We start from the raw sequence: 25,746 nt of genomic DNA on the forward strand, positions 1-25,746 counted from the left end.
CTTCTGGTGTGCTTTGAGTCTCGTACGGATACATGAAATTCTGTTTGAAAGGATTTGGTTAGGTTGTTCCATAAACGAACTGCTCCCCCCAAAATTCACACCTACCGACCAAGTATGGGAGGGACGCAACCAACAACTGCGAGGCCGCGATGCGAGTGCTTTTCCTTTTCTGTTGTGGGTGACCCTGTCAGTCAGTTTGTGTGCCGAAGACTGACTAATTGTGCGGATGAAGTGCAGTTAACCGAAAATCCCATAAGAATTTTTTAATGGACTGGAATGGATTTTTTGTCACTATTTCAAGGCGCAAGAATTGACAGGAGCGATATCGTGACACCGTTTCTGACGGAACATTAACGGGACCGCTTCCCGTGGAGCCGTGAAGGATTCACCCACGGACTAAAATTAGGACAGGAAATAACGAGAGGTGGGCCGGCTTAACTTGCAAAAGCCTGGCAAAACGCAATTGTCCTGCAGCGTGTCTCTTGGTAACATTATGGAAGCTGACTGCCGGAACCCCCGATGGTAGAGTCGCACAAGGCCGACCAGCTGCGACCTCTCCGAACCTCATTTGGACGAATAAGTATACAAGCCCTATGCAATACTACAATACTGAACCACTGAACGATGGATTACGTCAGGCAGTCCTGCGTCAATACTGACGGCCTCTCGTATCTGTCTCTGTGTCTTACATCACCGTACTCTCGACTATGAAGCCTGAAACCGACCGGCACGGACGGGGCTCTGGCCCGGACCACGAATGAGAACAGCCTCATGCGCTCATTAGAGGACAGCCTACAGTCATTCAAATCGACGATGCCATGTGTTGGATAAGACACAGGTATACGAAACTCATCTTTCACGTGACTTGCGAAGGGGCCCTACAAAGCGTTTTATTGGCTCGAGCTGCTAGTCACCAAGCGGTACCGCCCTCCGGCCGTGCGTGCAGAGTTGCATGCACATGCGTGGCAGTCGTAAATCAGCACACTAGTGTTTTGAGAAATAGTTGTTCCAGGGTATCAGCACTCCGCTTACCTCGCTTGGTTTTGATGCCGAATGATACGTCTGTTTAGATTATGTTGCGTTCTTCAAACACTTGTCTTGCTGTTTTTGTTGCTCCAGGGCCGCAGTACTCGACTTCCTCTCGGGGGAGAGTCGAACCTCTTGCAGCCTGCTAGAGGCACTCTTACGGTGTCCCTAATCAGGTTCTCTCCAGTATCCACCAGCCCCCCGGCTGTTACAGCGAATATCCCTCATAAAGCAAAGTCGACCGCAAAGGTCCAGCACCTGCGGCAGGATGACAGGGGTGAGCTTCGCATTTACGTGGCATGCGCCGAGCGGGGCGGAACAGAGCATGATCAACTTTTCTGTCGCCTCTCAGACGATCGTACACAGCTGCAGCCGTCCCTCTGTGTCCATTCCGGGGTATGAAATGGTACTGAACATTTCTCTTTCCCTGATTTCCATGTACTTTACATTACGGATTTTCGCCTTCAAAAGCCTACGAATGGTGAATTTTTTTGTTTTTCTAGTCGTGTTCTATGCGAGAGAACCTACTGGCAGTGATTTGTGCCAAAGCTGACGAGGCGCCGAAGGGGTGAGGCACCTGAACAGTGGATTTACACAGCGTGCGTCTACTTTCTTGTCTTCTATGGTGCGATGTATCGCGGTACTTTCTGCATTCTGCAGGTGTGGCGCGCCGTCAAGTCCGTGAGGAGGTAAGTTTTGTGCGATGGCCCTGTCTTTCTGGCGGTTCCTCCGTCTCGTGTGACCGCGACAAAATGAGACTTCATAGCTGCTAACTCAACAAGTCGACACAGCGTGACTGTTTGTCTCTGTTGCAAGTCGATCACTCAAGGTGACGTTGCTAGCGAAGAGCACCTTCAGATGGGAGCGCTTTCTTTTTGTTTTGTTTTGAACGTCAGCTGGAGCCTCAGCGACTGGAGCTCGTTTGCAGCAGTTCTCTGTGCCATCGACTGTACCGTGCTGCCCGCTCTTGCGGCGGTCCTGCCAGTCCTTGGCTTTATTGGTGACACAGACGGTGCTCACGAACACATCCACTATTACTCAGATATGGTAAGCCGTTTAGAGATATAATAGCACGTGCGAGAAAGTCACCTTTATCAGCCAACTCCTCAGTGTGTAAATTGACGTGACAATATTTCGTCTACGACGGCACTGGGTCCAGCTGTCGAGCGTTGCTCCATTTTTTTGCAGTGAGGGCTCTGTCGAGACGTCGACTGCTGGCTACCGTTTTTGGTCCAGCGGTAGAACTGCGACGCGGGTGTTGTATAAAACGCGCACAAGGTGAAAATCACAACTGTTGGTCAGTCGCGAGGACGTCTGCTGTCCAGAAACGCTCAAGCACATTCTCAGGGGTTCTCTTGTTTCCGCTGTTCTTCATTGTTTGTGCCTCTAGGCTGCCTTCTACGTCGTTCTGCCCCTTGGTTTCATCACACTCATGACTAATTATCTGCAGCATCGACGAACACTTCTTCTTCTGTGGGGCCTCACCGGTCTCTCGATTGTTTTCGTCGCGCATTCGCACCACAGCATCCCCTTACCCCACTGGCTACATGACATCGTCCATGACCACGCCGTAGTCGGTGTCCTGGGGTCGGCTGCATTGATTTCGAGTAACTACTTCTCCCATAGAGCCATCCACAGTCACGACACCCCAGGCTCACGCGCCACGTGCTGCGAAATGAAGGGTCGTTGCGTTGCAAAGGCCGATGACATAGACGATGTTGGAGGCTTCGGTTCCCAAACTAAAGTGAAATGAGGTTGTGTGTAAACAGGGAAGAGACTGCGAAGAAATAAGCCGCCGCGTGGGTTGCCTTCAGCTAAGGACTTGTGCAGTGCACCTCCCGTCCCTAACAGTCATAGTCTCGTAGAATTAAAATCTGTGAAACTTGGACGACACAGTGCTGCTATGACTAAACAGGGTGGTAACAAGAAGGACTTTCCATGTCATGTGTTAGCGAATGAGTCCCAAAGGTTTGCCTGTGGAGCCTGCACATTTCCGTTGCAAGGTTTTTGCGTTCCTCGACCCCTGTTTGAACGAACGCTGTTCCCTGCTTCCTCTGCAGGCCGGGCTACTGTTTTCCGGTATTCATTACATGCGTAAAGGCCCATGCAGGTCTTTCCTCGTTCCTTTTCATGCAACTCGGCTGCTCGCATGATCGGTGTCGCGTGGCCAGTGTGAACCGTACGGGGAATGACTGCGGTGCCGAAGAACCCGCATGCGGACCGACTATTTTCAGAATAACGGCGCTGCTGTTGGCCGTTGAAGACATGTGTGCCGGCTGTTGAAAGCGATAGTGATCCTATGCACGCCATCGCAAGACAACACACGAGAAAGGGAGCGCTGTTTTCTGATTCACCCGAAGCGCAGTGTGATGCCATGGTCGCACCGGGCGCGTTTTTCTACACGTGAGGAGCTCGGCACTAAACTTGCCCCGTTGCATCAGAGCCGGAGGCACTGTAGAACGACGCATCACTACGAGGTTTCCTTCTTTGCTTCGACGCGACTGTCATTCCGGAGCGACGCCTCTTGACGGATCACGTTCCGCGTGGCAGCCGCGTATCACGACGGGGTTCGGACACACGAGCGTCTCCCCCCTGGTCTTTGGGGTGCCATGTGGTGATCCCCTCCGAAACATAGTAGCCACTGGCTTATCATCAACCCTCATAAAGAAAAGTGGTTTCATGGACTAGTCGGATGAGGGCGCTTAAAACTGGACAAAGTTCCCAGGTGCGCCCCAAGTTCCGAGTTTGTTGAGTGGCAGTGTTTCGCGGCACGACGCTAGTCGCCCGGTTGCGGCATGAGTCGCGCGGCTAGGCGTTTTTTCCACGAATCTAAAACGCTGTTTGTAGCTTCGGTCCTCGTGGCTCGATTGCAGGCCAGATACCTTCCTGTCTGTGGCGCGGGCGTCTCTCTGTCTACGCGTTTGCCGTTCCATTCTTCGCCAGCTCTCGGACACTCTTGCGCTCCCGTCCAGCCTATACGGCCATTCACCCACAGGTTGCGAAGCTGTCTACGCATGCTGTACGGCTTCGTGGCGCTGTCCCCGTCCTTCCTCAACGCGAAGGGTTTTCCGTGCGGAGTTTCCTTCATCCCCGCGAATTTCGGGTGTGCGGCACCGTCTTTGACAGCAGGCGTCCCGGTTGTCAGTGGAAACGGTTTGTCGAGGCATTCGGAGTTTGCGTTCTTTTCGTCGCGCGTCTGTGCGACCCCGCCACGCCTCTCTCGCTCGCGCCGACTCGCGTGGGCTCACTTTCTCCCGGAAGCATGCATGCGCGATCGCTCATTGCGCCCCGCCGCTTGTGCCGCTGAGGCGCTGGCCTGGGAAGCAATTCCTCGCGGAGAGAGACTCGCGTGTCACCGCCAAGGCGCCCCGCGCGAGGAGGCCGGCTGATTCGTTATCCACCGCAGCAACCTCACATTTTGCTTGGCAGCATTTGTTGCTGATCGCGATATCGCGATTTTTTCTTGGTCCGCGTGCATTTTCCCTCGGGTTCCAGATCTACCCTCGAGCGCTACCGTCGGCGGCGTGGCGTACGTCCCCACATACCGATTCTGTGCACGTACTGGCTTGCGCGTCCTCGAAGAGGTCCGAGTAACACCCTTTTTTGCGTCCGTTTCGTGGGGCCTTCTGATGCTCTCGCGAACCTTCACCAGGCGTAGTCGACAGCGCCTTTTCGTTTCTTCCTCCTTCAAGGCCATGCACCACGCACGCGGTTTCGTCACCGAAATGTACTTCCACGCTCTCGTGAACTCCAGACCACCCTAGCAGGACGCGGGCTCGTGCGTTTTGGCGGTCCATTTCAGGCGCGCGACCTTCTAACGAAAATTGCTTCGGCGACACCCAACTGTCCTCGCTGACGAGGGGACCGCGCGCACGCGTCGCCAGTGGACCAGGTTTATACAGCGGCAAGGCGAGAACGGAGTCGACGGCGCACATCCTATTGGTGGCAAGGCCTGGTACACACCACCCCAGCTTGGCAGTCCGTTCCTCTTCCGTTCCTCCCTGGAGACAGAACTCTTTCCAGATCCCGTAGCCTTCCTCTCCAGTTTGCGAACTGTGGGATTCTCTTGCTGGTCCTGAACCGAGCTCCCCGTCTAGCCAGGTGCGACGTGAGAGAAGCTTTGTTTCCGTGCGGGTTCCTTACGCTCTGGACCTTGGAAGCACGCGGTTCACAGACACAGCCATTGAGTGCTAGTGAGCAACGCTTTGCTAACCCGTGTTTATATGTATGGGCGTGAAGTCGGAAACCGGTCTCCGTCCCGTTGTGTCCCGTGGCGCTGCGCCAGAAAGCCTCACTGCCTCGGCTAGTCTCTCCTCGCGTTTATGCGCTTCACGCACGGCAGCCTAGCCGTCCGCTCGCTTCTTGTGTCCTCTCGTGTTCTGCCGCTCGGTCGCCCGTCCCTCTTCTTTCGTGGCCAAGAGCTCTCCGCTCGTCCCTCGCCGCGTGTCGCCAACTTCCGAACTAGAGCACGACCTGCGTGGTGAGGGCGGTGGCTGCCACACGCAGCCCAGCCGACCCGCCACGGGGTGGGGCGCAAAACCCTTTGCTGAGTCCGGGAAAACCGTCTGTCCCCCGTTTTCTCGTTTCTCTAGAGTTATCGGGACTTCCGGGGATGAACGTTTTAGGCCATGCAGCGGAGGGATACCGAGTGACGGGGAAAGTGCCTGCAGGACCAAGGAACGCGCGCGGAGCAAGAGGGAGGAGACCAAACAGAGACGTCGACACGAGAGGCGCTTCAACCAGGGGCAGCCGGAGACACCATTTTCGCCCGCGCGTGCCCGAAGCTCGCACCGTGCGACGTTCGGACTGCGCAACAGAGCTCAGCGAGCAACGCAGTGTGGTTAGACACTGAAAAGGAACATTTTGAGCCGGCTGTGTGTTTCGGCCAAAGCTTCGCGATTCTCTAGGTTGAACACGGAAAATCCGTGTGCTGTTCAAGTCCACGAGAAACTCCGTTTCCGCAGCGTGGACTGTGTCAGAGGGGTCTTCTTTGGTGCTGCTCAAACGCATGCAGAGCGTCGTAACTGCCAGGAGTCGGCAGAATCTTCATTGAAGAAGACTGTTTCGCTGAACAAGTTTCTTTTTCTAGGGTCGTATTGACATGCGCACCGTTTCTCAGCCACATCGTGGAAAACCCACGTTTACAGGTAATCTCGCGGAGGAATAAAGAGTGCTTCCACAGAAACAAGTTCTGCGGCCCAGACTCCGTTCCTCTGTATAGACTCACTTTTGTCCTGAAACGGACAATCCGTACAGCGTTGACTGATTCGCCTTGGTCGCCAAGTCCCCGCGGACGCTCTCTTCTTCCTCTGTTTGTCGGTGAGGCAGCAGCGAGAGAGAACCGACCTGTTGAAGACGCGACAGCGGGCGTCGCGCTTCCTTCTCGATAGCTCGCCTTCCTCGAGTTGGCCGTGTGTGAGCGGCGTGCCGGCTGCGCTCCAGCACAGAACCTCGCGTTTCACCGTTCCGGCGGTCCGCAGCACTCTCCACAGGGCGCTGCACGCGGCCTCTTCACTACGTTTTCGGCAATCTGCGGATCGGTCCCGCGACTGCAGACGGGGAACACCCCGCCCAGTTTTCTCTCTAGGTTGTGTACCCCCTTTTGCTGCTACACCGCTGCGCAGATGGGAGAAGCGAAGGCGGACCGTCTCTCTGCACGCGCTTCCGACGAGAGAGTCACCGAATCCTCCTCAGTGGGCGAGAACGCTGCGCCTGACTGGAGAGTGGGAAATGAAGAGCGCGCTCGGCCTCTCCCACCCACGCCATCAGCGGCGGTGAAGGCACCCGAGTCGGCTGAGGGTGAGCCGGCAGGCAGAGGATGGGCGTTTTCCCGATGGTGGCGACGGGATGGGCCGGAGGACTCCCAGGCGCGGGAGAAACCGGAGCAGAGACACGACTCTGCACTGACGCGGGTGTGCACCCTTCCCGCAGACTGCGAGGCGTTCGGGCGGCAGACAGATGCGCAGGCTCAGCAGAATGGCTCGGCGTCTGCGGCAGCCGCGGGAACCGCTGGGTTGCCTGCGTGGAAGCAGCCCGGAAACGGCGGCGAGGACGACGAGAAGCCGCTGTCACTCTATGTGCGCGACCGCCATTCGTTTTTCTCCGACTCTGCAGCTTCTGAGCCGTTCCCGGATCCTCTCGCGGATGTCTTGTACTTCCCCGGAACGCGCATCGCGATTCCCAGGTCGATCATCCTGTTCATGTACGTCCTCTCCGCCTTCCTCACGGGAAGCACGTACTTTGGCTGGCCGGCCTTCTCCCATCTCCTCTTCAAATCGGGGGCGTTCACCTGGGAGTGTCCCGTGGACGAGGACGGACAGCTCATCAAGGCGTTTCCGAACCCGACGGGAGAGAACGGCTCGGGAAAACCCTTTATCTGCGACCAACAGGACGCCGCAGTCGCGCCCCTGTTCACCGTCGCGCAAGTCTCGGAGTGCTTCATGTGCATCTTCTCTGGAGTTCTTCTGGACAACTTGAGCCCCATGGTGGTCTCCCTCCTCGGTCAGCTGTTGAACAGCACGGGTTGGATTCTTCTGGCGTGCAGCTCGAAAGACTTCGTCGCCTACATTCCCGCGATGATCTGCATCGGCTGCGGCACAGAGACGACTTACCTGCCGCTCTTGCGGGTCGCGAGCCTCTTCCCAGGGCACCGCGCGACCGTCATCACGGTCATCGGCGCGGCCAACAGCGCCGCCTTCGCCATTCCGCTCATCCTCGTCAAGATCTGGGAGGCCGCGGGCCCCACCTGGTCGTTCGTGGACGTCTGCGCGTTCTACTTGTGCGTCGGCCCGCTGCTGTGTGCTCTGATCACGATCTGCTTCATCCCGTACAAAGGCTTCACTTGGGACGCGGATCTGACGCCTCACGAGCGGGACGAGACGAACGAGCTGCGGCAGAGACGCGGTCCAGGCGCCGCAGGCAGTTTCGACAGCGACGCGTTCAGCCAAAGCGCGAGAGGAAGCGGCCTGGAGAAACTGAAGGTCGAACCGAAAGTCTCCGTCGGCGGCAGCGGGAGCACACTCACGACCGGAGACAAAGCGCCGAGGGTGTTGAGTTCCCTCGCTTCCGCCTGCGACGCCCCGTCGCGTTCCAGTTCGTTTCTCTTTTCTCTGGGGTCTCACGGGAAACTCCAAGACAGTCGCGCAGGACTCTCGGCGTTCGCGCATCCGGCCGTGCCATCGGAGCGCCGGCGCTTCTCCGCCTTCGACGTGCAGGACACACGACCGAGGGAAGACGGAGAGCTCGGGTGTATCCGCGAACACCGGCGTCACACCGTCGGCCAAGGGTGGACGCCCTCTGCCGAAGCCGTGCCCGAAGCCGGCGAGAGAGAGCCGACTCGAGGCCGCGGAGAAGGACGCGAGGCACCCGGAGCGGGGTCGTGTCCGCCGTCCCCGAACCTTCGCCCGGAAGTGCCCAGACTGCTGGATTTCCCGGGCGCGCGTGCTGCGTGCGCGAGTGGCGAGAGAAGACTGAACGACTTCCGCGCACCAGGGAGGGGATTCAGCGTCGAGAGAGGCATGCGGGCGTTTCGTTCGTTTTCGAACTTGTCTCGACAGTCGTTTCGGAGCACGGGACAACGCCAAGACTCGATGTGCAGCGAACTGTATCGCGCGCGATCGGCCAGTCAGGTGCGGAACTGGTGGGCGACCAGGGGATCCGAAGTGGGCCGTGCCTCGTTCGCCTCGTCCTTCAACATCCGTTCGCGGCATGCGCCTTCGCGGATGATGTCCTACGCGCCTTCCGAGAACCAGCCGTCGTTCTTTGAGCAGCTTTTCTCCAAGCACTTTTTCTGCATCTGCGTCTACACCAGCGTGACGTCCATCTCCACGGCGTTTTTGCAGAGTGCAGCTTCACGCGTGTACAGTGAAGACGTGTTCGAAGTTGCCGAGATCGCGCTGTGCTTCAGCTTCGCGCCGTGCGTGATTCTCGGCTGGGTCATCGACAACATCGGTTCGTTCCCGGCGTTTGTGCTCACGAATACGATGGCGATCATCGCTCTCGTTTGTGCGACGACGTCGACTTCCCCCGTCGTGCAGTACATTTCAGTTGCGGCCTTCTGCATCCACGTGAGCATCGACAACGAACAGATCTTCTGCTACGTGCAGTCCACGTTCCGACCGGAACATTTCGGAAAACTCAGCGGACTGTTCATCGCCTCCGACGGGCTCTTTGCTCTCATCTCCATTCCCCTGTACGACGACGTCACGGTCCGCCTGCTCGGCGGAAACGCGCTTCCGGTGTCCGTCGCCATCACGGTTGCGCTCTTCCTCGTCTACGTCCCTCTGTTCACCCTATGGGTTCTCCGCCGGAGACGCCCCGACCCGTTCGGGGTGCGAGAACACTGCGCCGCCTTGGATCACGCAGATGCGCAGAGGAAGAGTTGCGAGTTCGGCGACAGGGCGCGGCTCTCGGACGCGCTGGCGTGAGAGGCGAGGCTCCACGGCGCGGACCAGAGAAAAAAGGAGACAGGCCGAGAGCACGCGAGGGAGACGGAGGAAGGCCGTGCCAGCCTGGCGAGTGCACAACCGGGGAAAAGCGGGAAGGGGGAGAGGGGAACAGGCGTCGGAGGAAGGCGCGAAGGGTTGTTCGACTGGGGCGCAGAAAGACGGCGCTCTCCGGACGGATGGCTGCAGCCAAGAAGAATATCCGCCAGAGGAGGTGGAGAAGAACACGCGGCCCTCACTGTGGGGGGGGGGGGGGGAGGGGATGACGCGTTGCAAAAGGCGATGCGAAGGAAACCGTGCTTTCGAAAATGCGTGAACAGTCTAATAGATTCCCCTTTTCGGCTCCCCAGGGGAAGCCGACGATGGCTGCAAAAATGGGGAAGACCCGCCGACATCAGTGGTTCTATAATTGTTCTGCTCGGCCTCGCCTTTCTCATTCGACGGTGTGACAGAGTGTATGAACTCGTAGCGACTATCGATACGAACGAGTGGCTGTTCGGGTAGAGAGTATGCATGTATATATTACAAGTGAATCTGTACAGGACACGTCAGCACACGCCCAAGCAGCCGATATACGGACTCGAAAGTTTTTGGACAGGGTGTGTATGGATCCGACCGTTTGTACATACATGCATGCATACATGCATACATATATGCATACATGCATGCATACATACATGCATACACGAGTCTGCACAGAACAAGATCCAGACAGGTATTTTGACTCTGTCTATACACGTGAAAGTGTTGTCGGTGTGTATATATAGATGAATACGCGTGCGTGCACGTTTTTGCACGCGACGCTTCCCTTGCATACACTGTTGTCCATATTTCCAGCGTACTCGCGTGGCCGTTCTTTTTCTCAGCCCTTCCCGTCGTGTACTGCTTGATCCCACGCAACCGAATTGAACATCTTTCCTCGTTTCCTCTTCATCATGGCTATACAGGAGCGCCCAGCGGGCGGTGGTGGCGAGAACACCTGCCGGGGGAGAAGAATGGGAAGAGGGTGAAAGTGTGTGTGCCGTGGACGCGATCGGGGGGAGAAAATATCGACGTGCCGGAGCGCGCTTTGTAAAGAAGAGATCGGAGGAACGGACATGACCTTGGCTCAGAGTCCGAGACTGTGTTCCCGCACATTTGTCTGTGACGCTTTCCATCACGGGACGCGGTCTCTCCATCTGCGTAAATCTCCAATATTTTTGGATCTGTCTATGGACAGATATCGCTGTGTAGGTAATGAACGACCATAGAAGAGCTCATGCGCGAGGACATTCAAGTTTTGACGAAAAAACTAGACACGGACTGCGCAAGGGTGAGAGGACGGATGGCGCGGCGGGGGCTAGACAGGCGGAGGTGGGCATGCGGACGCGTCAGGCCGCCAGACAGGACACAGGGGATGAAAGGAAGGCGCATGCCACGAGGAAACCGTCCCTTCGTTGTCCGTGCTATACGCGCCTCTGCGTCTGTGTGTGGTCTAATGTCGCGGGGGACGTGAGGATGGCTGTCTCCTGTGTCCAGAGAGGCAAGGAAACACAAACCTATCGAGGTTTGCTCTGGATTTACTTCGGAAAAACACTTCTACTTTTGAGCGCTTTGAGGCGAGGTCGCCGTACCGGCGACTTAGCCTGCAAAGAGGGGACTCCAAAATCTGTGTGCGTAGTGTGGTGTTCGGGTGCAATGCTCTTGGTTTTTGTCACTTCCTCTTTCTCATCCCCATTGCATTTTATGTCGTTGATTCGCCGGTTTATTCCCCGTTAGAGGCATATCAGTTTTATAAGTGCATTCCTTTTATTCTTTCGCGGAGAAACGCGTTTTTCGCGTGTTCTCCACAAGCCATGGTGCATCGTCGCATTGACTGGTGAGACGCTACGGCTCTCATGCATCGAAAGAGAAACTCGTTGTAGTGCGCTAAGTTTTCGTTCACTAAACAGGATCCTCTTCCCAAAAAAACACGAGAAAGGGACAAGCTGGTACGCCGCTGGACACCCTGATCGTAAACTTGGGCTATAGGGAAAGAGCACCTCCGCGAGGCAGTCGCACACTTGTATATATCACAGCCCGAGATTGTTCTTCAGGGAAGCAGCCTCGAAGTCACAACCACTGCTCTGAGAGAAATGAAGACCTCAAGAGGGGTTTCGCTTGGCATCTCCAGAGGCAGAGCTTTTCTTCTGTAGAAAACAGATGAGAAATGGCAAGCAACAGAGCATCTACGCTCCGTTTTAAAGATCGCTTGAGAGAAAAAACCGAAGCACACCCTTCGCTAAAACATCCGAGAGCTCAAACCGTTCTTCACGTCCTTTTTTGTCGTTCCACGAGTCGACTCCACATCCTTTAGAGAGGTAGGTTTCGACTCGCAGCATAAATGTGGCAGACTGCCCAGCAGGGGAATTTGTTTGGTAAAATGGTACTTCTCGCAGCACAACTCGGCAACTGCGTCGCCAAACCGCTGTATCTGTTCTCCCGCTGTCTTGGAGTCCCTTAAAATCATAATCTGGCGACTCTTCCTCGAGCACGACTCGACAGGCGCTGCAGGTATAGCGTGAGAGCTTGCTGAGTCAGCGTGGAACCGAGTCTTTACGCCGACGGATCGAGGGCATTCCAAAATTACTACACCTGCCGTTCAATGTGTCACCCAACCCCCGTCGTCTTTTTTCGAGGGGGAACACACACGTCACGCCGACACTCGACGAGGCTGTCCTGCCTCCCAGAATCCAGTGGCGAAAAACGACCGGCCAGAAACGGGGACTCGGCTATCGCCAGCGAAAAGTAACGCTCGCCTCTGTTGTTGTCCACCTCCGTTAACGCATATATAAGGCTAGGTATCGGAGGAAAGGGGAAGAGGAATGAACCCCGACGGGAGGTCGGGAGGGACGGTACACAGCAGAGCGATCTGGAAGTCTGTCGGCACTCCTGCACACTTTCGGTGCGGCCTCTGACGCGTTATATGTCGCAGGATCGGTGACAGGAGCTATCAGGAGTGGAAATACCGAGTCCCATTTTTTTGGCTGATTACCTTTAACGTTTGTACACATCTGCTCACTTCGCCAGCCATGGACGCGAACAGTCCAGTACGCCTCAGGAGTGCAAACCTGGATGAGCACTGACTCCGGGCCTTGAATCTTTCCTTCTGTGCAACGGATGTGCCTGTGAGGATCCGAGAAATTCCCTGCCGCTCCTCCCTCCCCGCGTGCAACGCCGACTTCGAAGCAGTCGCCTCTCCAGAGAAGAATTCGCATTGTGTAGCTGCGTCGCGGCCCGTCTGTTTTTGCCGTCTCCTCGCAGAGAGGCATCGCCCCAGCACACCCGCGCGCGTGACGTCTCCCCTTCGTTCCCTCAAGGTTGAAACTGACCCGTCACCAGCCGACAACGGCCTGGGAAACCTTTCCTCGGCCGTCGCCACGTTCTCTCCACCACACGCGAGAACGGTTTTCTGCCCAACACGAAAAAAACGCTGGGGCTGTCTGCACAGCGCCGCATGTTTCTTCCCCGGATCCGCGGCTGCAGTCCCCCAGTCGCAGCGCCCGCGGGGTCGGCGGTTGGTTGCGCCAGGAAGAGGGACGAGAGTCAGTCACGAGCGAGAGAGGAACGGCGGCGAGAAAAGAGGTCCGCACGCATGTTCTCTCTCTGTCTTCTGTTTTGCTTTTCCACGAGGCCCGAACGGGACTAGACGCAGTGAAAACAGGCGTTCGTTGCTCGGGAAAAAACTTTTCCGAGGAAATCCTCTTCTCTTCCCGCGCATGTGCAGCGTCTACCACTCTTGCAATTCGTGTGCTCGCAGCGCCGCAGCGTCCGAAACGGGACAGAAGCTTTCGCGGCGCGGAGATGACAGGAAAGACGTTCCAGTAGACTTCTTTTTCGAGATCTTTCGCACCTTTCAACTTTCTTCCGCGAAACAGTCAGGGGAGAGAAAGGTGAAGCATGAGGCGTATCCAGCGCCCGCCGGTGGCGACCAGTTCGAGCGAAAGCCCCGTTCGCTCCTGCGTGTCCTCGGCACTCCCTGCCTCTTCCCTTTCTCGTTCGTTGCGCTCTGCCTGCCTTTCCCCTTCTTCAAAGAGTCCGAACCACCCTCATTTCTCTCCGTCCCGGAAAGGGAGCGCAGAGCCGCCTACGCAGCCGGGACCGTCGCGCTTCTGCGTTCCAAGCACGATGCCAGTCAACAGCCGTCTTTCTTCCGCCCTTCTTCCCCGGCGCCGCTGTCCGTCCGCTCCCCGCGCGGTTCTCGTCTTCCTCTCTCTCGCGTTTGTTTCAGTCGCTCTGTCTCCATGTGTCCTTCTCTGTGCTTCCTCGCCCGCGCCGGGGACGCCAACAACGCCTGCCGGCGGCGCAGGACGCGGGGTTGGGAAAGAGATCCCCACCGAGCCTTCTGCATCGAACAGTGACGCACTTTCACCAGATCGGGAGTACGGCTTCGCTGACGACGCCACCGCGCAAGTGGACGGAGAGACACAGATGGGACTGAAAGACGCGCAGCCGATCCCGTTGGAGAAGCGGATGCACGTCGCGCGCTTCCTGCTGGAAGGCAGTGAGGCGTACGACGAAGCGTTTTCGTCCAGTGACGAGGAGTTGTATACGCAGCCTTTCTCGAGGGCGCCGTCCGCCTTTTCACGGATGACGGCGACTCCTCCGGCGCGATTCCCCGTGGACCGTACAGATGCAGGAGCCGCCGGAGTCTCGACAGACTCGTCAGACGACTTCGAACACTTCGAACCCGTCCTGGCGCCTCTACCGCTGCTGTCTTCGCGGCATCAGAGGCTAGGGAGCGCTCACACGAGTCCGCGGGACGCCCAGCAGAAGGGCGAGGAACCATCGCCTCTGTCGCCAGCGAACGGCGCGGCGCGGTCTGCCTCCAACCTTGCATCTGGTGCATCTCCACCTGACCAGACCGCAGTTCACGCTGCCGGAAAAACGAGAGGCCAGGGAGCAGAGGAAAAGGATGCGGGGCAGGCGCCTCGGCAGCTGGCCGGAATGGACCGCCCTGGGCGCAGAGCGCCGCGCCTGGGGGCTCGGCAAATTGTCTCTGGCGTCGTCCCGTTGGCGCTCCCCGACGCGCGCTTCCGGAAACCGTCGGACACGTTGAAGAGCCTCGTCACCCCTCAAGACCCGGGCGAGTGGACAGGCGAGAAGGTAAGCGGCGCGCCACGGCCGGCTTCGAACGGGGACGAGCGGAGGCGAACCGAGAAAGATACCGATGCAGATGCAAATCCACACTTTTCGGCGTTCGACAGCCCGTCGCCACAGACTGAAAGGGGATGTTTCAAGTCTTTTCGAACACGCAGCGGAGGAACCGCGGCCGCACGCTCGCACATGGGGTTGGGGGGAGCGGGAGGGGGGGAGCGTCAGCGACAACTGAGTGCGCAGAAAAAAGGTGCGAGAGGCATCTGGAAGCGAAGCATCGCCCTCGTGGGGAGCGCACCAGGGCTAGGCCCGCGCCTTTGAGACCAAAAACCGCCTCTTGACCGGAGCAGCGTCCCCGCCGAACAGCGGGCATTGGAGTGGGCCCTGAGGCCTACACAGCTCTTTGCTCCTGACAGACAGGAGTTTCTTTCTCCCGCCGTTTTCTGTGGCGCGCGGAGCCAGCAGGCACTCGCCCCCCGATCACCCTTTGTGTGTCCCGATGACCCATTTCCAGTGCGTCGCGACCGTCTGGGTTCCCTGGTTTGCTTCCCGTCAGAAGCAGCAAAACCTTTGTGCGCGCGTGCTCCCCACGGTGCCTGTTGGCCACGGACTCGTCCTGCGGAGTTCTCTGCCTGGTGTTTCGGTTTTTTTTTTGTGTCTTCGCCGTCTCGGGCGCCTCGCCCCGTGTGCGGGGTCGGCGGAAGAGGCGAGAAAACCTTTTCTTCCGTTTCCGCGCTCCGATGGCGCGCGTGACGCGTGCACGCACTTTGCCGCATCTTCCTGCTTAGCCAGCGACAGGCTTTCGCTGTTTGTGTGCGAGGCACGCCACCACGGGGCTACTCGGTTGTTGCCTTTTGGCGCCCGTGTGTCTGTTCCAGGAAGAGTTCGAAAGAAGCTACGCCTTCCACACACCGATTGAGATCCGCTCCACGCGCACGCATGAGACGTTGACCATCCGCTTCGAAGACGTCCTCGGCGCCGGCGGCCACGGAATCGTTTTGCAGGTGAGGCGCTGAACCGACTCGCCGGGTGGGGCGAAAACCGTGTTCGCCGTCCCGCCAGACTCAGTCTCGCCGTTCGGTGGTTTGCTGCGACTGTTACAGGAGCCCGAGACTGGCTTCGAGATGGGCCGAAATCACTGCGGATAGCTAGCGGTGCGTGTTTGTGCTCCAGCGCGAGGTTGCGTGAGGCGGGGGTGCTTGATTGCGCGTCGTGGCTGCATTCTCCAGCAGTGTGATGCAGTGCACGGTTTTGACGCGAGGCGAGAGCGAGCTCGGGGTCTGTTGAGAGGTTTCGAAGGCGATGGATGCGGGCGTGGATGTGCGACGCGTGGCTTCCCGTTGAGATCAGGCGCGAGATGTCAACACAGGCCAAGGCATGGCTTTAAAGGTCTTCCGCATCCGTGGGGACCAACGGCGGGACGATCACAAAGACGAAGCGATCCTACGCCGTCGCGTGCAGTCGGAGCTCGCGATCTGGGAGTACGTTCCGCAAGGCATCGACCCGCGGCAGTGGAGCGAAATGTCGCACTTGGTCATTCCCTTCGACGTTGTCGAGCCCGTCGTCCCGTGCCCGACGCCGCCGATGGACCAAACCCGATACGCCCAGCATTGGATTATGATGGATCTCTTTGCAGGTGAGAAGCGCGGGAAAGCCGCACGACGTTTGTCGCTCGCTTCCACGAAAACGAGGCGGGCAGAGCGACTGCGCGCGCTCGCGCGCATCGGGAACGCTGTCGGCGCCGGTAAACTGTGGCCAGGGGCAACTCTCTGTTTCTCTTTCAGGCGATCTCGCGCGAATGACCAAGATCATGTCGGCGGAGCCTAGCGTCAAGCTCGAGGTGACGGAGCAGATGTTTGTGTAAGTTTCCTTTCCGTCTAGTGCACTGCTGACCAGTGTTCGCCGGTCGGCGATCGCGCGCCCGACCGCAGAGCCAGGGAAGACTGTCGGACGGGACGATGCCTGTGGGGGGCCAAGCCCGTGCCAAGTCGAAGTCAGAGCCCTCGCTGAGAGAGGCGAGAGAACACGTGGGCGATGCCCTGCTGGGGGAGACCGATATACGCTGCTCCTGTCTAGGCACAGCCTCTGGGGCGTTTTCCTTGCGTCGTGGGGAAAGGCGCGCGCGTCTCCGTGTGGTTGTCCCTCCAGAGCAAACATGCGTTTGCATGACATGGGACTGGTGCACTCGGACATCAAACTCCCCAACTACTTCGTCAGTGGAGACGGGCGAATTTTCCTCGGAGATCACTCCCTCGCCAACGTAAGCACACGGAGAGGAACAGGGCGCAGACGGCCGTCTGAATGTTTGGGCCACTGCTGGGCACAGATCCGGCGTTTCTTAAGGCAAGAGAGAAGTGTTTTAACGGACAGCTGGGCTGAGGCTGAGGTCCTGTTCGTGTGGGGTGCACTTGTGGTCTGTGAGGCGGAGCTCTGCGGTGTCCCCAAACGTCGTACGGCACTGCCGTAAACGACGTGGCGGAGGGGTATGGCGGAGGGGGGGGGGTGGGCTTCTCGCCGTTTTCGCCCCCCCCCCTCCCCGGCCGCGCTTCAGCGATTTCCTGCTTTCTTTCGCTCTCCGTTTTTCTGTTTGCGAGTGCGGACGAAAGAGGGAAAACTGAACCCCATTCCTCAGCGTCTGGGCGGGGCGTGCTGTGTGCCTTTTTCAGCCTTCCGGCGAAAACGTCCCGTGTATGTGGGGCACTCTCCGCTATCTCCCGCCGGAGAACATGAAATGCATGAGCGACGGGAGAAGGCGCATCATGACCACGGAGAGAAAAGACGTTTGGGCGCTCGGCGTCGTTTTGTACAAGTTGTGGTGCAGTCAGCAGTACCCGTACGAGATGGGCGAGCTGTGGTCAAAGGATCTCTTTGGTAAGAACAGCGGCGCCGCGTGGGAACCCGAAAGTGCAGAACGCAGCGAGAGGGTGGACGGCAAACCCAGGCACGCGTATCCAGCGATCGGGAAAGAATCACTCGAAACATGAAACGAGGCGGCGAGGAACGGCAACGTAGATCCATTTAGGAGACTGGACAAAACGGTGCATTCTGCAGTTTGGTGTTGGGGTCTTTGGACAGGAAACGCTTAGCAACAGCGTGTGTTCCAGCGCCAGTGTGAGGAGACACGGGCGTTCGCGGCGTGAAATGTGATTTGGAAGTCGAAAACGGAAAGCGTGCGTGCGCGTGACGGGGGCTCCACACGTCCTTTTATCGTTCTCGAGCTGTGAGGGAGGCCTCAGCCGCGGTGGTTCCGTCTTTTCTCTTCAGTTCGGACGGCCCGCGCACACATCGACGAGTTGGACCTTAGTCTCTGCGACGGACAGGCCACGGTATCGATCCTGGTAAGAGAGGAGAAATACCGAGCACAGCGGTAAAGAGGGGAGGAAGGCTAGGTACCCCAGTCGTCTCTCGCGGAAGGAGGAGTTTGGTCAAAGTGCGGGAGAGGAGCCCCCAGCGTTTTTCAGCGTTCCTGCGGCTTGCTGAGACCGCGGAGGCTGTCGTGTAGGGGCTTGTGTCTGTCTTTTCGCTCCGTTTCAAGATTTGAGCCGCCGCATTCCTGGGGCGGCTCAAAAATCTTTCTCGAGACGTTTCGGGTGGCGAGACTGGAAAGGCCGTCTGCGCGCGCGTTCTGTTTTTCCGACCCAGGGTCTCCTTCGCGTCATGCTGACGCCGAATGCCAGCCGCCGGCCGACGCTTCGCGAAATCTACAAGTTTCACCCCATTTTCACTCAGAGGAGAAGCGCGGTCCTCCAGAAGCGGACTCTGTTGTCCATGTTGAAGGAACTCGAATACGCGAATGCAAACAACCCGCCGGTAGGCGCTGGACCGCAGCAAGCGCAAAGCGACACTGAGTCGACGGAAAACCAGTAGGGCGCGCAACGTGCAGCGGAGAGCGGAGTGCGCCACGCGGGGCTTGGCGAGGGAGGCGTTTGTGGGGGGAGCACGCGGGGGACGCCAAGTCGTCAGAGGGACTGTGCGGCAGGCGCCGAATGCGCCGAACGCCAGGCGCACGCGCGCCTCGGAGCGAGGCTAAGAGCGAAACACCGTGGAGAGAAGGCGTCGTTGGCAGCGTGTATTTGTCGCCTTCGTCGGCAGGCAGGAGCGACAGGGTTTGGTCCTCCCAAATGTGTTGCTCAACGATGTGGGGAACGCGACAGGCGCGGGAGGATTTGTAGGAAGACAGGGAACGCAGCGCTGAGGGGAGGGGGGGGGGAAGTGGTCTCGGAAACTGGAAAGAGATCTCAGACGGCCAGGGCGCGCGCCGCCTTGCGCAGAGAAAGCGAAGGAGGTGAAAGCGTGAGGCACGCGCAGTCGGAGCGAGACGAGGCTGCGAGAGGGTCGGGTTCGAGGAGAGAGGATGCGCGCGCAGGTGACTCGTGTCGGGCCGTGGCCAAAGGAAAGTCGCGAGCGGACGGGGGTGTCGCTTCGGCGGGGTACTGTCTCTGCCTCTGCGACGAAAATCGAGTTCAGGTTGCAGTGGCCAAGGACAGCGGTGAGGAGCGGCTGAACGCCAGACGCGGGGGCGTCGTTTTCCGCCGTTTTTCAGGTTCCGTGTGAAGGAAGGCAATTTGGGAGGAAAGGAAGGCACGCGCGTGGCGCGCGCGCGCGCGTCGGGTGTGCGCTTTTTGCACGCCATTTACCTTGTTCTACGGCCCAGCACAGGCTCTGAAGCACCGAAAAGAAGCAACATCCGTTTCTTCTCGATCTGCGTCTGTAGAACCGCATTTTTCCCTGCGTCGTCGAAAGGCGCGGCGCGCTGCGAAGTGGAGGAGAAAGGAATGTGCAATCGAATCGCGCGTGGGAGGAAAAGACAAGGACCACCGAAAGGAACGGGGCGAGAGAGTGAGAGGAAAAGAACGGTTGCAGGCGGTCGTGGGCTTCGCTGGCCTCGAAAATCGCGCCACGTGCCAGTGTCCAGTGTGTGTACCGAATCGCCCCGTTGGACGAAGGCCGTGCGCAACACAGCGGCGAAGACCCCTGCAGTTCTGCGTCTACGAGCCTATATATCACTGGAAAAGTGTGATTTTCCCGTCGGACGCACGCCCAAGTCTTGGTCAAGTGATCTGTCGACTCACCTCGGGCGCCGGGAATAGACGCGACACGGGTTTAGTGTGCATGCCAAACTATCACGTTTAAGCGACTTGTATTTCCGTGCGTTTACGGGCTTTGCGTACGTTCTCCAGATCAGTTTTTTCCCTTTGTTCCTTTTCCCCGTTGTGAATGAAGGAATATGAAGAACGAACTTGCGGTCTTGCTTGCTTCGTCGTCTCGCCGTGTGGCCAGGAGAGGAAAGATTTGTGTATCCAGAACACGATTCGTTTGCCTCGGTCATTTTTCTAGGAGAACGGCCAGGTACAAAAGCGCAGAGGCGATGACCAGAGATTTTTGACTCGAGACCGGGGGGACCACGCGCTGTCCTCTCCTTTTGTTCGTCCGTCCTCTCTCGTGTCCGCCTGGCGGACGAGGCTGGAGCTAGACGAACAGCGATTTTTAACGGGGGATGCTGACGCTCGCTTTTTGTTTCATCCTCGTTGTTCGTTCTGGGGAGAGAACAAAGGACAAGATGGAGGGCGGCACAACGGGGATCCACGTGTCGCTTACTGTCCATCGTTTTTGCGTTTTTTCGTGCGTGTCTATTGTATATCTTTCCCATGTCGCTCTACGGGTGGAGAAACAGGGTTTTCAGACGATTACAGAGTTTCGCTGTCTCGCTTGTTGTCAGTGTACCTAACGCGACCGCCCCGACGGCTGGCGGGCTGGGGGCTTTCATGATTCCTGAGAAAGTTCGAGCAAAGCGTCGCAGGCGTGCGCACTAAACGGGGCGCTCCTGTCCATGGTGCTGCGTCTCGCGGAGATGAAGCTTGCTTTAGTGTTTTGGTTCATTCGCTCCGTGGAGCGTGTTGCTGCTTGACCGCGCGCAACTCGTTTTCTCGTGAGATCTTAGTCCAGAGCAAATCGGCACAACTGGTGTGTACAGCCGCGTCTATGGAAACTGTCGGTACTACTACCGAGTTCTGTCAATAAATACGTTCTCTCCGGTGAATGATGCGGCCCCAGCAAGCGACGCAAGAGCTTCGCAGTCGCCGTCACAGAAACGGGGCCACTCAAAAACGTTGCACACAGTGCCTTCAGCGCTCACACATAGGGCAACGCATTCTCAGGACCACAACTCGGCGGGAGTTTCAGTTGCTGGAAGAGGTGGGAAGCACACCCACGGAGACAGACGAGCCAGGCCTTCACAGCAACGAGTGAGCGCGAGAGAGAGACGGAAAGACTTCGCGATACACAGTGCAGGAGCGGCCTTCAGGGACACAGGAGGAGGACGGGAAACAAGCCGGGTGCGCTGGCAAACAAAAAAGGGGAGGCGGAGACATCCTGCAGAAGCAAACGGTAGAAAACGCATATTCCCAGGAAAAGCACCACACCGACTGATACCCGCCACAGGCTCTTTTGACGCACAGGCGGTTGGCGCCCGGACACCAGGGTGCGAAAAACTCTCCTTCAAACCTGTCACAGACCTTGCAAAAAAAGGCGAGAAAACTCTTCAACACACGTGGTCCCCTGGGTCGGCGAGAACAGATCAGTGGAACAGCCAACGGGTCGCTGAGTCGCGAGCCCCGGCACGTCTCCCGGCCTCGCGCTTACTCAGGCTGCGGCTTAGCCACTCGCCTTTTGCCCCAACTGCAAGCGCGGTTTTCCTGTGGAATGCGGGGCTCTTTGACGGCACTGCCAGTCTGCGACGCTATACTCGTACTTTCCCGCGATTTCCCACGGTCGTCTAAGAGCCCTTACTACAGAGCTGTCGCCAAGAAAATCATCTGTTCCATGCAGAAGACCGATCTCGGGAATCTACTGCCATGTCACCTCCGTGCGACGACCACGGAAACCCGCCCAACTGCCACGCGCGCGGCAACCGCGGTCGTCGCACACGAGCTCGCAGGCGACGCATTCTGCTGGACAAACGATACCGACCTGCACAGCTTCTCGTCGCGCGAAAAGGGACAGCGCAGTGACGGGCCCCCGGGGCGACGGGAGTTCCTTGCCGGAACGCGCGAGACTTGATTCCCGCCGAGTGAAGAAAAACCTAGCGACACCGGTCTCCACGCGGAACGCTTCCAAACGCAACCCTCCCCGTGCACACGCTCGACGCCCTCCGACTTCAAAAACGCACATGCAAGTATGTTAATGCATGTGAATACATACACGCTGAAACCCATGCTGCCAGCGCGACGCGTCATCGTCCTCAGACCGCGGCAGCAGGGGTTTCTGGGTCTGAGTCATTTCACCGCTGGGCCGGAGCGCGTTCTCTGTCGAGAAAAAAGGGTTTACATTTGGTTCGGGACGAAGACGGAAACGCTGGTGCCCGATGTGCGTTCCCGGGCGAGAGCAGCGAAAGTTTTGTCTTCTCGACAGCCTGTGGAGAACGCCTCTCAGCGCTGCCTTGACTTGCGTCACGGCTTCCTGCTGCGGAGTCGTCCACCGGAGCTGTGGTGTCTCCTCTGCTAAAACGTGAACTCTGGTCGTGAGGCGAGGCAATCAGACGAGCGCCCCGTTTCGACTGAAGATCTGGGAAGATACTCTCGGTCACGAGTTGGCGCCACGGCCCGAGGCCTGTCTCTCCACGTTTCGGAGACGCGTCGGAGGAATCCAGCAAACGCGGCCTTTTTTCGTTGTCCCCTTCTTTGTTGGCGGCCCCCCATTCGCGGCCCACAAACTTTTTGAGTACAGGCGCGGCTGTTCACCAAACTTTGCCGTTCTTCTCCACTTTGAGGCCGAGACTTGTGTGGAAGAACCGCTCAAATTCTTCGAACGACAGGTAGGTCTTTCCCTCGGTGTACAGCGCCAGGGCCCTCTTTTCCTTTTCTCTCGCGCGCGAATCGGCGTCTCTTGCTCGTCCCCCCTCCGAGCCATACAAGCGACACTTAGCCTCGGCGGTCAGCACAGGCGAACCTTCTCGCGCCGCCAGAGAGATCATCTGCTGAATCTCATCGGGCTGAAGAGACAGGTTGACTGTCTGCGCAACTTGCGCAAGGTCCCCGACAGTCACAAAAGGCCTCACACCTGCCGCGCCGCTGGCCACGAGTTGCCCAGCAGCTCTGGAACGCTTGTGGAGCTCGAGAGCCTGCGGGCGCTCCGCCTTCCCTCTTGTCCTCTCCTCTCCTTGCTCCGAGGTCGCTTGCCCGGACGGTCCCGAGCGGCGCGTGGACAACGAACAAGCCGGCGAAGGCATGATCTTCTCCTCTTCCTCGAGCTGCGCGTGGCGAAGCAAGTTCGCCAGTTTGCCTCCGCCGGGACGAGCGCTGGCCCGCGCAACTCCTCTCCGATTGCCGTCCGACTCATTGCCTTGCGCGCGCAGTGAAGACAAAGGGACAGGAGAAGCGACGGCGTGCGTTAAAACCTGCCAAATGTACACGCACGCTTCCTGCAGCTTCTCTCTCTTCCAGAGGCGCACTGCGGTTGACGCCGCCTCCCGCGCCACTGCCCGTTGCTGTTCTTTCAGCGCTTTCCTCTCGTTCTTCTTCGCTTGTCTTTCACGCACTCCGTCACGCTCATTGCCTGCGTCCGGCCGCCCAGCCGCGCCCTTCACTCTCTCGGCAAGCGCGTCATGCGGCTGTGGACGCTGCGGCGTTTTGCTCTTTGTCACGGAACGGTCATTCCGCGGGTTGCTTGACTTCGATGGAACGGCTCGTCGTGCGTTCCCCCGTTTTCGCGCATTCCGTCTTCCTCCCTGAGGCTGCGCAGCGTCTGCTTCAGAAGTGTCGCTAGAAGAGGGAGAGGTAGGCCCCGTCCCCTCCTCGACCAGCGACGAGCACGGACTGTCACTCGAGCTCTCCGAGCTCGCCGCGCCTTCATCTTCTGGAAGCCTTTCGGTTCCTTTCACCTTCGCTCTCCGTCTCGGGCGACGGCGATCAGGCTCGAAGTCTGAGTCTGCAGCATCCGAGGCAGGCGATAACGACGAATCCTCGTCGACGCCGTCGTCGACACCCGCCATCGAAAGCGCTATGAACCGCCCTCGTGTGGGTGTACCTTCTCGATCGTCTACGATTCCTTGCTCTCTCTGGTCGGCATCAACAAGATCGTACTCGATGCCTGACATCCCCCTCGCTCCGGTGTCTCCCATCCACTCGACTTCTGCCGTGGCCGCCGTCTTCTCAGTTTTCGTCTCCTCTCCAGTCTTGGCCTTTTCACCCGCTGCGTTCGCGTCCTCGTCCGGTTCTTTCTCTGGCTGCGGCCTCCCTACTGGGTTGGAGGGGAGATCATGGCCACCATCTCCCAGACATCGCTTCCGAAGTTGGGGCGGGGGGGAAACGGGAGACGGACGAGAGGACGTTTCGTCGTATTGCCGCGCCTCGACATCTCTCTGCTCGCCTTGGTACTTCGAATCGCGGTGCTCGGGAACAGGGTGGGGAACAGGGAGTCGAGCTCGCCGACAGTTCTGCGCGCTTTGCTCTGATCGCTCTGAGATTCCTGCCTCGCTCCCGAGGGCACTCTGCGAAGAACATGGCGTGGAAGACGAAGCAGCTGAAGGGGACAAAGATAAAGACAGAGCGAGATCGCTCGAAAATTCTGCTCCGCCACACACGCTTTCCCTCCTGTGGCCAGAAGAGGAAGAGCCGAAACCTGCCGGCCCTTTCTCCGGTGACGAGGCGTGGTCGGAAATCACCCGGCACTGGTTGTAGACATCGTGCTGCTCCGAGATGGAAAGAGCGAGAGCCAGCTGAAAGTCTTCGTTTTCGTCGTCTTCCACTTCTCCCGATTCCTCCACCCCGTCCGTTCTCGGCCTCTCCCTTCTTCTGCCCTCCCGCGCGTCAGCCATTCCTGATCGACGGTGTTTCTTTCTGTCGCTGCCGGTCTTCATCCCGTCCTCAACGTCTTCCTCAAAAGTACCCGACCCGCCCGACAAACTGCTTGTCTGTTCCACAAAACGATTTGTCTTAGACTGCGGGCGCCCTCTTCCCAGGTGAGAAGCTGGGAGCACCACCCCGGCCTCTCCCTGTTCTCTCTCTTGTGCGTCCCTGCTAATGGCGTCTGGGCTGCCGTCTGACGCCTGGCGGCGCTTCGCCTGCCGACCTGCCTGTCTCTCCAGTTCACTCTCCTCACGTCTCCTCGCTTCGTCTCCTCTCCGCCTTCGCCATCCTGTCTCTTCGCTTGCATCCCTTTCTTCATCTCCTCGCTCGCCTGCTTCCGCCCCACACGGGTGTTGACAGCCCAGGGGCGGAGCGGTGGCGTCTCGGGCGACTCGCGCTTTGCTCGACTCCACGGGAAGCGCCTCCCGACTGGTCAACTTTCCCTCCTCGCCTCGATCAGAACGCCGCGAGGTTGCTTCCCTCTCTGGTTCGTCCTCTGTTCCCAGAGTCGCACTAGCAATGGAAGTGTCTCCGCCCTTCTCGGCGGGTCCACACGTTCCTCCATGGCCATCCTGCAGCGACGCCGAAAGCGCAAGAGCCAACTGAAGCTGTTCGTCCTCGTCTTCGTCGCTGATGACCACGGGCCCCTCTCGCGTGCTCCGTCCAGTCTCAGGTCTCCTTCTATCCCTCCGCCGCCTTCGCGTTTCTTCCCCGTCATTGCTCTCTGAACTGTCTCCGTGCCGTCTCCTCTTCCTTCTCCGCTCCCTCCCTCTGTGACGCTCCTCGCTCGCTGCGGGGTGTCCGCAGCCACGCGGTCGTCGGGGACGGCGCGCCTCCGGTCTCCCTGGTGCTAGCCATTCCTCTTCGCTGGGGAGTTCATCTCCGCTGTGGGTTGCGCCTCTTCCGCTTCGAAAACAGGACGCTGACGTCCGGTCTTCCTCCATGAAGAGGACCGAGCGAGGGGATACGAGGGAACCCTGCCTCACCGACTGCCCGTCCGTGAGCCTGCGCCGACACTCAGCAATTTGAACTTGTCGGGGGGAAAGCAAGCAGCAAGGAGGAAAACCGTTCTAAAACACCGCTCCTGGCAAAAAACAAAAGCTTTGTGCGTCGACTCTGCACGAGTAGACGTCGCTTATTCGGGGCGCAACCGTGAAAACAAGCAGGCTGATGGGAACGGCGCCCGCCTCTCCAAACGAACATTTTCCCCCCGCGAACGAGCGATGATCCTGGCAGAGTGGCGGAAGAGGCAAACTCTCTGAAAGAAAAGAGAAGCAAAGAGCAAAACGGAAAAAGCCGGCACCGAACGCAGTCGC

At 58.4% G+C, this 25,746-nt stretch overlaps 4 protein-coding genes across 4 annotated transcripts; 3 read left to right on the forward strand and 1 right to left on the reverse strand.

Annotated features, from left to right (window-relative positions):
* Window positions 1-1,656: 1,656 nt before the first annotated feature.
* On the forward strand, window positions 1,657-2,779 carry NCLIV_024680 (conserved hypothetical protein; the record flags this gene model as incomplete). Its single annotated transcript, XM_003882663.1, has 3 exons — window positions 1,657-1,715; window positions 1,923-2,073; window positions 2,417-2,779. The coding sequence occupies 3 exons, from the start codon at window positions 1,657-1,659 to the stop codon at window positions 2,777-2,779; spliced, it is 573 nt and encodes a 190-aa protein (XP_003882712.1).
* Window positions 2,780-6,650: 3,871 nt separating this feature from the next.
* NCLIV_024690 (conserved hypothetical protein) lies at window positions 6,651-9,452 on the forward strand (the record flags this gene model as incomplete). The annotated part of the gene is made up of 1 exon (XM_003882664.1): window positions 6,651-9,452. One exon carries the CDS (start codon window positions 6,651-6,653, stop codon window positions 9,450-9,452), a length of 2,802 nt encoding a protein of 933 aa, XP_003882713.1.
* Window positions 9,453-13,616: 4,164 nt separating this feature from the next.
* On the forward strand, window positions 13,617-18,452 carry NCLIV_024700 (uncharacterized protein; the record flags this gene model as incomplete). Its single annotated transcript, XM_003882665.1, has 8 exons — window positions 13,617-14,594; window positions 15,464-15,589; window positions 15,936-16,221; window positions 16,370-16,445; window positions 16,734-16,845; window positions 17,252-17,456; window positions 17,850-17,923; window positions 18,228-18,452. The coding sequence occupies 8 exons, from the start codon at window positions 13,617-13,619 to the stop codon at window positions 18,450-18,452; spliced, it is 2,082 nt and encodes a 693-aa protein (XP_003882714.1).
* Window positions 18,453-22,320: 3,868 nt separating this feature from the next.
* NCLIV_024710 (conserved hypothetical protein) lies at window positions 22,321-25,374 on the reverse strand (the record flags this gene model as incomplete). Its single annotated transcript, XM_003882666.1, has 1 exon — window positions 22,321-25,374. The coding sequence occupies one exon, from the start codon at window positions 25,372-25,374 to the stop codon at window positions 22,321-22,323; it is 3,054 nt and encodes a 1,017-aa protein (XP_003882715.1).
* Between the last annotated feature and the right edge of the window lie 372 nt (window positions 25,375-25,746).

Source organism: Neospora caninum, chromosome VIIb (assembly GCF_000208865.1).
Source record: "Neospora caninum Liverpool complete genome, chromosome VIIb".
Classification (NCBI taxonomy): Eukaryota; Apicomplexa; class Conoidasida; order Eucoccidiorida; family Sarcocystidae; genus Neospora; species Neospora caninum.